Genomic DNA, 12,145 nt, shown 5'->3' with positions numbered 1-12,145 from the left:
TATGTATCTTTTCAGAGGCAGTCTCTGTCTATAGAAACATCACGTATGTAATAGAAGGTCAGCACCATCCTCATTAAGCCATGCCACTGGCTCTTTCCTGGAATCTCTTTTATTTTCAATTTACACTCTCTTCATGGCTGATCTCATTTAGTCTCATAAATTTAAACACTCTCAGTATAATGACTCTCCTATCTGAACCTCTAGACATAAACTGTTCCTGGAATTTGGGGCTTATCTATCCCCACCTACTTCACTTCCACTTGAAGTCTCATAGGCATCTCAAACTGAGCCTGTCCCTAACCAAACTCTTTATTTCTCCCTGCCCTAGTCTCTATTTCTTCTGCCATATTACCTAGGCTCAAAAAACGTGTGCCAGTATCTACCAAATTGCTCAAACAAAAATCTAGGGAGTATCCTTAATTCTTACCTTCTCCTTTCCCTTCACTTCTAATCCATTAGTAAGTAACTTCTCTCCTTCCAAAATATACCTCATATTAATTCATCTCTCCAGATTCCTCAGAAGTATCATCCTTGTCTAAGCTGCTATCATGCCTCCTGTAGACTAGTGCACAGTTTTTATTCTTCTTTTCCTTTTCATTCTTAACTCCCACGAAAACAAACAAAACAAAACAAAACAAAACAAAAACACCACCACCAAAAAACCCAAACCCAGGAAAAAACCCAAGAGCACACACACATGACCCTCCAACAAACAAACAAACCACAACAAAAATACAATAATTTTCCCTGGAGCATCCAGAGTTGCATTTTTAAAATACAATGAAATCACATCACCGCTCCCCTTAAGTTCTTCTACAATCTAAAAACTTCCTATCATCCTGATAATAAAACCCTTGCTGGCTTACAAAACCATCTAGATTTTGATACTTTGCTACCTTCTAATTTCATCTGCTACCATTCACCCTTCATGCTCAACCCTTAATCCTCCCAACTCACTGCACCTTTTTCCTTCCTTCTCAGATCAAGCCTGAACCCCTGTAGGACCACTGCACTTGCCAGTCCCTTGGAAACACTCTGCCTCCTCCTTGGTGTAGCTGGTTCCCCATCATTCACATCTAAGTTTAATCGTCACTTCCTCCAAGAAGCTTTTCCTAGCCACCCAGTCCAGAGCAACTACTGGCTCTTTTAAATTCAATAGATCACTTATCATTGACTAACACTTTTGTGTAATTATTAATATTTTTTTTTCCAGCTTAATAAGCTAAATTAAGCTCTATGTGAGCTTTGGTGCTGATTAAAATCTGGTTATTGTAACTACCTCAGTGTTTAGACTAGTGTGAAAAGCATTCAGTAACTTTTTAAGTCAATGAATGAGTGAACGAATATTTTAAGAACCAAAATATATTTTCAATTTAAAAATAAACTTTTGCAGAATGATGGCTGATGAAACCAAGGTCTCTTCAAAAAGTCAAGGTTGCTTAGCATGATACCAACAAACTCTTGTTATACTTATCAATTCTTCTATATTTTCCATTACATTGCCCTGCTTACTTTTTTGCCATAACACTCATCCTTACCAAGTCTATTTTCTGCATATCTATTTACTTAAAATCTATCTCCCTACACTACAACTGTAAGCTCTATGAGGGAAGTAATTTGCTCACCACTGAATCTCCAATCTAGGATTTAACTTGAACACAGAGACACGAACATTTTTTTTGTTAAATGAGTGAAAATATAAGGTATAATAGAAAGTGGTTGATTCAGCTCCTCTCAATTTGCAGTGAATAAGTAAAAATACTCTTACCTAGAAGCAGTGGGCCATCTATTTTGGGTAAACACGTTCGATCATGGATCTGTAATACGGCCCAAATTCCTTTAGACTTTGGGTAAGCCATTACAAACATTCTATGTTAGTTTTTGCTCCGTGAAAAATGAGAATTAAAGGAAATAAACAAACCAATTAAACTTATCTTCTTAGAGCAAGCCCACCTTGAGAGTTTCAATAATCACTGCCAACTGTTTATTATTCAGGGATAAATGAGAACAAAGGAGAATGTAAGAAGGGTGAAAGAAAAATCTGTGAGGCCCCTTTTGTGCTGCTAAGGATAAGACTTCTCTTGTTTTTATGAATTTGTTAATAAAAGCTCTAAAGTCTGGGGAAATGCTTGCAGGCAGCAAAAGCCAAGTTTTGAAGCTCACAGGTCTAAGGAGAAATTAATAAAATGCAGTGGGAAATTAAGTTAAACAAAGGTGCAATGAGCCATAGTTAACAAATTAATTAGGCAGGTTTTGATTTGTATATAACTGGGTTGCTGAAGAATTAAAAATAAATCCAAGATTTTAAACCAGGGTTTGGTATTCAACAAAACATCAAATGGTAACATGCAGAAAACTCATATTTTTTTAGTAGTATTATTTGATGAATCCCTTCCTCATTCATATGCATCACCACCTTTCTTTTTTCTATTAATCATATAAAAAACTATGCTTTCAATAATATACAATAGTCCTATGTTTTAGTTGAGTCTTTTCTGCATTCTTTTTTATGCCTATAAAAACGTTTATCACTTTCTTGCAATATCAATTATAAAAATATTTATTTTTTAGCAGTATGACTACTATTTTTCAGGCAGTGATGAAGGTTAACCTGCACCTGAAGCCTGGCAGGTGCGGGGCAGAACAGGTGAGGTGTCAAAACCCCAGGCAGGGGAGTCACACGGATTAAACTTCAGTTCTAAACTTAACATTTAAGAGCAATGAGACCCTGCACAAATAACTTAGCTTCAGTTTCCTCCACTGCAAAACTATTGCATAGTTAAATATATTTGAAAATTCCTTGGCACAATGACTGGCAAAGAGATCTCTCAATTCAGTGAAAGTATTAACAGAATAAAGCAGTTTCCAATTTGTGGATGTCTTTTTATTGCCAAAAATGCTTGTTTGGAACTTTAAACATATATATCCACCAATGAGATCTATAAAAACCATAATGAAATGGTTAGTAGAATGTAGGTTTATAGATTAATGCCCCAAACCTTCAATTACCAAAACATTACTTCAGGCGAGAATGGTCATAACAGTACTCTGGCTGGGTGGCAACCTCGACCTGGTTTTCCCTCAACTTTCCTGGTTTCAGTATGGCAAGTCCCTTGTCCTGGGAAGCCCTGTGGTCCCAGACAAACCTAATTATGACTTCTTCATCTGGAACCTAATCACCATTCATTCATTCTTCACTCATTCATCTATTTTTCTGCAGCACCAGGTACATTCTTAGGTGCTATAGATAAAAGGGCAAATCACACTTAATAAACCCAGAACCAGCAAAGGAGACTGATGAAAGAACAACTGCCCTGTGCTAAATACTAATGAGGAAGGTGTGTCCAGACACCAGGGAAACACAGGGGTTGGCGACCTCACACAAACTCGTGCTTCAGGGAGACTCCTCGGAGGAGCTGATTACTAAACTGGAATGTGAATTAGATACACACCCCAAACCAGAGCCTCTGCTTCATTCTTCAGGGCGTTTTTCATGTCTGAGCTCAGCATTACTTAACCATACATATTAAAATGCCATCTCTTTAGATGCACTTTGCTCATTATCTAAGCAGATTTTGAATAATTTCTAACATGCATGTAATTTTTGTGAAATGTCACCAAACTATGAATATAAATAACGGCACACCCTTGACTTTATAGCAGTTCTTCCACTCTGGAGATACAGCCAGTTAAAATCTACTTTTAAGAATGCTAATTGCCTGCTTGCTTTTTCATTATTTTAAATTCATTGCCCAAAGGAAATTATCGGAACAGCATGATAAATTGAAAACAAAACATAAATTATAATATATAATACTGTTCTATCCAGAGTAACGGAGTGGTTGCCCCAAAGTTAGCAAGTTAAACATGTTTCCTAAAGCTTGTTATCAGGGAACTGGCATTCTAGTCTTTATCCTCAATAACTTCAAAAATATTCCTGAATGTGCCTCTATCATTACAGCAAATGTGCAGCAAGATTGGAAGGCACCGACTGCTTACAACAGAAAGCTCTGAGGCCACAGGCACTGACTAAGGGCCTGAAGATGCGATTCTCCGCCTGCAGGAAGGAGCAGACTTATCACACACCCTGAAGGTGAGAGGGGGGCTTATTCTCAGGTAGACTGTAAGCTCCACGGGGGCAGGGGCCACATCCAAATTACTCACTGATGCTTTCCCAGTGCTTGAAACATAACTGATACGCAGACGGTTGAGTAAATACCAAAACACGCTTAAAGGTCTGCACTCTGGATTTCTAACAAATCATCATTCAGAATCCTCTAAGCTCTAAGGACTGAAAAATCCTCTTTACCCCTCATGAAAATCATCACCCTCTTTGACAAGCGAGGCCACTTAAGTTTCAAAGTCAGTTAGTTACAACACAAACCAAAGCTGCGCGTTCTATTGTCTAAGGACAGCTAGTGTCCCTCTATTCCTCTCCCTCAGCCTGCAGGTCCCACCTTGGCTAGTAACCTTTGAGATATTTACAGGATCTTCTAAAAATGTTCATGTGATTAAGACTAAATTCTCCTTGTTAGAGTAAAGATATCTAATGCCATGCTTTCTGCAGCATGTGGACCAAAAGCATCAATTTAAACACTCGTCGACAGCAATCATTATCTACCTCAAACCCCGTAGAGATTATAAATGTATGTCAATTTTGAGCAACCAGACAAATGAAAAAACGAAAATTCCCCCTTGTGAGGCTTTTTTTTTTTTTTTGCATTTTGTCATGGCATTTTTGTATACATATACACTTGATAAGCAACATGCCTGGCACATTTGAAATGTAACGGAAGAGTAGGGGCAGCAAGTCTTTTTAAAATTCAATTTCTTGTAGTATTCTCGTTTACCTTTGAAGTTTACTACACCAACTGCAGTTGAAGCCAATCTGAGAGGATACACAGGGGCCACAACCATTGAACTGGAGACATGCTAGGAAACAGGAGAGAACAGAGTCAGCAAGACTGATTGGGAAGATAGAGAAAACAACAGCAAGGATGCCTCAATCAAAATAACATCAAAGCATCCATCCCCCACACATGCAAGGTGAAGATGCCCGTCTGTGCCAAGCACCATGTTTTAATTATTGGTAAACGGATCAGATCATCAAACTCGCAAAGCATCTTTCCACCTACTTACGCTCAGATGTTAACTTACTAGGTAATGGGGTCATCTCCACAGCTGAAATATTCGTAATTTTTGACATTTGTAACTCTACTCGGTGGTATTCATAAATTGTTCTTCTTCGAACATCTGTAAAAACAAAAATGGGGGGAAAATCAACTTTCCACCTTTCTTTACCTAAAAAACAAGTGTTTTAATAATGAACATAGAATTATACACTTTCACCTGGAGCAGGTTTAAAAATAAAGATTTAAAACAGCAATCCCTCTGGAGAGACTGATTATTTAAGAAAACCCTGAAAATCATATGACCATGTACCCAGAAGTCCTTTTATCAATGAAGTTGAAAATGATGATTAGGGTCTCAGATATCTCACTTTGATAGCAGGGCTCCAACCCATTGTCACCCGGAGTTTACATAGGACTTCTTGATAGATTTATTTCTTTTGAAAGAGTTTGACATATGAAGTCAAGGAAGTAAGATAACAGCTACCATTTGACTGAAACTAATGCTAAAGTAAGTCCTTGAGGAATAGATAACAATTAAAATATTTTCACAGCCTAACCTAAGTTGGTTTTTGCCAAAATAAGAATCTGATTATTTCAAAGGTTTAGAATAAATTTCTTTAATAAAAGTAAAAATAGAACTTAAGTCATTAAAAAATCAATACTGCTATTTATTAAATATACAGTATCAAATCTAAGGAAGGCTAATAATTAGCACTTAGATTGCATGCAGGAATTTAAAATAATTGATCAGTATATACAGCAGTGTCCCTGAGGAGATTTGACAAGAACTTTAATAATTAAAAATCAGATAAATAGACGCAAATATATTTTATGAAACAAGACTATTGATAAAATATATTTAAAATATAAAAGACCTGAGCCTTATACTAATATGCCTGCCTGAGCTAGGTAAGTTTCAATGGAAAGCTAATGTTATCAGTGCGTTACTTAACTTTTGGAATGCTTGAAATTACAGAAATGCGCTTTCTGAATATTGTCATATCTGTTAGGAATTACTTGGCATGCTACAAGTCATTTTTAAAACATCACGGTATCCAATCTTGTGAATATGTCATAGTAGTTAATAGTACAGGCTCTTAAACAGTGTGTCTGGCTCAAATCCCAGTGTTTATACTTGCTATCTGTATGACACTGGGCTTCTTTGTGAGCCTCTCTGTGCCTCAGTTTCTCCATCTATAAAATAGTACCCACATCATTGGGCTGTTTTGAGAATTAAAGTGAGATAATAAATGGAAATGACTTAAAACAATTCCTTTCACATTGCATGTGCTCAGTAAGTGTCAGATATAATTATAGTCTCCCTTCAATATGGCATCCATAGGTCATACTGGTTATATGCCACATACAATGGTCTAAATTCTGTAAATGTAACCTCAATGATATCACACTAAGGCCCTAAAATTGGACTTCTAGGAGTTTGTCTTCCATCTTATCTTAGGGAGAGTTCAATTTTGATTAGTCAACAGACCCAACAATGATCACCTTTAGGACACAGAGCAGAAATAATGTGGAGACTCAGAAGATAGACAGCTGGCTTTTAGTACAAATGTTTAGCAAATGTGGACACGTATACATCCAGGAGGGAAGCCAAACATCTACTTACATGTATCTCTACTTTCTTTCCCTCAGATCCTTCCACCCACTTCTGATTGTTCACCATGAAATTCTACTCCAGGAGAGGAAGGAGAGGGCGGGCCCAAAATGAACTCTTTTGAGGCTAGCAGTGATTCTAGAGCCATTCACGGAATATATCCACAGGTTTATCAGATTGGAAAACACTGTTTAGGAGCCTAATCCAATTAATTTCTTTTTGGTGTGAGTAAAAGATGCATATATATTTTTCAAAGTGTAAAATTTATCGAACATGAGAGAAAATGCCGACTTCATGGTATTTGGTCACGTTTCACAAGGCACATGAAACATGTCTTTTTTTTTTTAACTTTAAGGCATGTAAAAGGATTACTCAGTTTCTGCCTTTGTCTAAATAGGGCTCGGTCCTATATACTGCTTTGCCTTGTATTGTGCTAAAAACAATTTACTTCTCAGCAATAAGTAAACGATATGGCTTTGCCACTGAGATGGAGGTTTTGATTCTTTATACTAAAGTTCACATGGCATCTGTCATATTAGTAGATACAGTACTTAAAATACTAGTTTTCTTTTCATTTCATATTACACTTCAAAGAGCTCAAACTAATAACATAATGACTACAAAGCCTGGAGGAGTTAATTATTGACCATGTATATGGGGTAAAGGGAAAGAGTGACCTATTTTTGCTATGTTAGTTCTATCACCTGCTTAGATACCTCCAACTATGGGGAGGAGATTAATTTAACAAAGCCAAAATTAATGAAAATAATTTTTATTTGATGACCTGCCCAAATACCGACAGCTTCCAAATGGTCATTTCTGTTGCATTTCAGAGATACCACTGTCAACGACAAATAATTAGAAATATATTTACTAGTGGCTCCTGCCAATACTAGAAGCTTTCATTTGATTCCAGAAATGTATTTAACCCATGTGTCTTGTTTAGAAAGTCAGACAAAATAATGTTGTACCAAACGGTCAGTCATACTAGTGGTAATACAGCTTCCACTGTCTTCTTACAACTTTAAAGTACCAAGATCAACTATAATGCCCATTAGGAGGAGCTTTTAAAATTGAAAAAAGAAAATAAATCTCTGAGCAGACTAACAGAGAATAAAGTTCAGTAATCAAAATCTTCGGGTCATATGATTCAAAGTGTAACTGCCGAATTGCATTTTTAGAAATTCTGAACAATATCTGCAAGAGAAACAGAGTGATCACATGGAAACACCAGGAATTCTCTGCAGTCAATATTCACTCTAGCCGAAATAACAGTTTAATGAGTACACTGTGGCGTGATTAGCCATGATCTAGTTTATTAGCCTGTCTTGAAAGCCAGCATTCACAAGGAAAATGTATGAGTAGTTTCTTAAATTAGCGGATTCTTATATTTATATAAATATTTTAATAGCTCATATTGTCCTGTAAATGATTTGCTAACATTTCCTTATTTTTGTGTTGCCAATGCTTAATGATTGGCCCAAATGGTTATTTATTTTCTTTTCTAGTTCCAATTGAGTCTACCACACAGTACCATTTACTGAACACTTTTTAATGTAAATAGCATATACTGCATGATTACAATTTCATCCCCAGCTTACTCAGGACAAAAACTAGGCTCTTGAGAAAAGAAGTGCACTGTTACAGCAGTTAAAAGCTTTTCACACAAAAATGCAATGCATTAACAGAATTCTCTAGTTGTTGTTAAATAAAGCATCTACAAATAGAAGATGCTTTTGCCTCAAACTTCAAAAAAAAGTATTTCCTCTGTAGTTCTAATCCTATTAGATAGCAATGTAATTCGGCATTAGATAAGGCGACATAAAATTTAGGTGACTATGAAGTGCTCATCTGAACCTCTTAGCTGTTCCTCTCATCAATCCCTCACTTCATGAGCATGTGTAAAGAAAATCAGAAATTTTAAAAACAATCATCACTTCTGACCTCCTCCCACATATAGTTACTAATAGATTAAACAAGATGCATTTCCTGAACTCCTGCAGTAACCGCCTTGCCCAAGAAGAGTCAGGACAGTAAGCGGTCAGTGCATTGTCATAGTGGGTTGGTGCGATGTGCGGACCACAGGCCCGGCTAACGTCACGGCTCCCATTGGCTCAAGGGCTCTTCCTCCCAACACGGAGCTCCCACCAGGGGGACACAGCCCTCTGCTCTGAGACTTATGGAGAGATTTTGTAACGTACATTTGCAATGCTATTAAGTTTTTTTCCTTCGAGAAATGAAAATTGAAACTTTATTAAATAAAATTAGGTGAAATACAGTAAAATTTCTTTATTTTAAAATCAATTTTTTGAAAAGCTTTTGGTGCTAAATCACTTAGAAGCTTGGCACTTAAATGAGAAGATAACTCTAGGTTTTTAAGAAACTAAATTTCCTATAGCAAAATGCAATTGGAAAAATGGACATGTGGACATGTTTATAAATGCAGGCAACCAGTAGTAGTTAAAAATAGAAATATTCTCTGTGTTATAGGGAAGTATAAGTTAAAACAGAAGTAATCATTATGTAATAGGGAAAAAGTAAGACATAAAGTTGAAGGCCAATAAGAAAGGGAGAAGTGGAACATCTCTGAGGCCATAATTTAAAACAAAAATAGCAAATAACAACTTGCAGAAAAAATCAGTTTAGATTAATTTTGAGAACTGTTTTGGTTGCTTTCCTATACCTTCTTTAGGTTATCACAGAGTATAGTTTTGCAAAGTTGAGCTTTAAGTTCACTATTTTGAATAAAATTAAAAGAACATTAAGCTGAGTTTCTCTTTTTAGACCAATAAATCCTAGCTAATAGGTACCCACTAGATATTTATCGAATAAATTAATGTTGAAATTTCTTGAATTTTTAATAATGTATTAAACTCCTTTCTGTGACTTTTAGGATTTTATATTAGAAATAAATACTATTAATTGAGGGAATTATCTATAAACTGGTTAAAATTTACTTTATGTGAGACTGGTATAGAGTAAAAGTCAATGAATGAATGAATAGAAATAACAGGATACAATTTAACCATAAATTCCTGAAGGAATTCTTTTCTGTTCATAGAAATTCTTTAAAAAATCTCAAATATGTTAAAATTGCTCAGCAATTTCCAACATCCAGAAAATTTTCAAACTTTTATCTCTTTTTAAAAATCAAGTCAGGGTCAATCAAATAGGATATATTAGAAATGTATCCATTAAAACAATAAAATATCACTTTGTATAATTCTTTCTATCTTGGAAGAGTTTTATAAGAGAATATTTGATGGGCCAAATGTCATGCTATCTATCTTTTTCCTTTTTATTTAGTTTTGAGTGATCTGCACGCTTGAGGACAAAAGCATCTAATGAAGCTGCACTGTAAAGAAAGGCAATTTGATCTTCTGTAAAATGAATAATTTTCAAGTGCTTTTCATTTGAGAAGAGGGAGGGTAAGGTGACACAATTCACTGAAGGTTTTATAGACTGACCTGTCCTTAAATGAAAGAAAAGGTTATGATAACTCAGAAAATGATAACTGAAGCTCAGTTCTTTTGAAAGAGTTTTTATTGGTTTATATAAAATACTGTGAAAGAAAAAAATTTTCAAGTTTTTTCGAGATTGTTGATTTCTTCTGCAGTTTGTCAACCTTTTTTTTTTAATTTTTATAATTGCTAAAATATTATAACCACCGTATCAAAACTACAAATTGTTTTCCATGGAGAAAATCAGATATAATACATGTTTTTATTTTAAAATGTATTATTTAATCATATCCAAAATTCAAAGACCTTTTAAAAGGCAAAGATGTTAAAATTATGTTTATGTAAACATTATATTTGAAATGTAATATTTTATTTAAATATGTGTGTATGGTTTATTGATACCCTGCCCAATGTAGCTACTAGTCACATGTACCTCTTTAAATTTACATGAATTAATTAAACCTAATTAAAATTCAATTCCCCTGTCTCACTACCCTCATTTCAAGAAAAGAGAAGTGGGAGAGATTACAGCAGTGGACTGAGTAGAAGTTAAACTGACACACTCCCGGGACAAACCGGAATTACAACTAAAATATAGAAATATCATCCTAAAAACTCAATTGCAACTGAACACGAGCTGGAGAGCACCCTTCTAACCAAGGAGGAAAAGTGGAGACCTCACGTAGACTGGTAGGAAGTGCAGAGGCACAAGAGGGCTGACTGGGCTCCCACAGGCAGCAGCTAAAGATCCAGAGGGATATCTCAGCTGTGAGGGGTTCCCACTGAGAACTCTGGGGCCTAACCCCAAGCTGGACTTCCTAGCCCAGAGCATAAGAACTGAGAAAAGTGCCACATAATATCTGGCTGTGAAAAGCAGCTGGGTTTCTGTTTGGATGGCTAGAAATGCAGGCGCCGTCTTAAAGGACCAATGCACAAAGTTTCTCGTGCAGCCACTCACCTTGGGCAACAACAGAGGGAGGGCAGAGTGGACTGGAGCTATGTGAGGAGAATCTAAGGTTGTGGGCTCTAGAGATAGAGCTCAGAGGCCATCCTTCTGGATTCCTGTGCTGAGTCATTCTCCCATACTGCACAGGACATCTTTCACAAGCAGACATTTTGCTGCTTTTGCCTGGCACAGGGAGAGGGAAACAAAAGCCCCACCCTGCTGGAAAACCTCTTGCCCTACCCCTTGGAGTTTCTACAGCCTGAGGCTCATTAAGAGAACCAGATTAATCAGCCTGCAGGCAGAGGCAGACCTCAGAGTGCTTTGAGTCTCTGCCTGATCTGCTTCTGGACTCAGGCCCTGCAAAAGCAGAATGTGGTGTGCATCTTGGTCCTGTCCAACCACACCCAGCCCCAACAAAGGGGACCTCAAACTGTGGGTTGTTGATAGTTCCAAACAGGGTACTCAAGGCCAGTCACAAACAGCTTCTGAAATTGGCCTGCAACAGAGACTTTCCAAAAAAACTGAGAGACCTAGCAGGCCTACCTAACACATAGAAACAAACTCAAATAGGCAGCCAAAATGGGGAGACAAAAAAACCAACCCCAAATGAAAGAATAAGAGAAATCTCCAGAAAAAGAGCTAAATGAAATGGAGATAAACAGTCTATTAGATATAGAGTTCAGAATACTGATTTTAAGGATGCTCAACAGCATGAAAAAAGAGATGGAAGCTATGAAAAATGGCCAGTCAGAAATTAAGCATGACATAGCAAAAATAAAGAATACGTTGGAATGATTAACAGCAGATTAGAGGATACTGAGGATCAGATCAGCAAATTAGAAGGGTAGAAAAAAAATCAATCAGAGATCCAAAAGGAAAAAAACAATAAAAAAACAGGACAGTCTAAGGGAACTGTGGGAGCAACAAAAAACATAACAATATTTGTATCATAGGAGTGCCAGAAGAGGTTGAAAATAAGCAAGAACCTGTTTGA

The 12,145-nt window shown here is 36.5% G+C and overlaps 1 protein-coding gene across 3 annotated transcripts in view; it reads right to left on the bottom strand.

Annotated features, from left to right (window-relative positions):
• PLXDC2 (plexin domain containing 2) overlaps positions 1-12,145 on the bottom strand; it is a 401,646-nt gene that overhangs the window by 87,318 nt on the left and 302,183 nt on the right. For all 3 annotated transcript variants that reach the window (XM_087825356.1, XM_016224708.2, XM_016224709.2), the window contains 2 exons: positions 5,158-5,253; positions 4,851-4,932 (listed from right to left, as the gene is read on the bottom strand). In XM_087825356.1, the coding sequence (XP_087681482.1) occupies positions 4,851-4,932; positions 5,158-5,253 (178 nt within the window). The remainder of the gene's footprint in view (positions 1-4,850; positions 4,933-5,157; positions 5,254-12,145) is intronic.

Source organism: Miniopterus natalensis, chromosome 1, assembly GCF_054644295.1.
Source record: "Miniopterus natalensis isolate mMinNat1 chromosome 1, mMinNat1.hap1, whole genome shotgun sequence".
Lineage (NCBI taxonomy): Eukaryota > Metazoa > Chordata > Mammalia > Chiroptera > Miniopteridae > Miniopterus > Miniopterus natalensis.
This window is presented reverse-complemented; position numbering and strand designations above follow the sequence as displayed.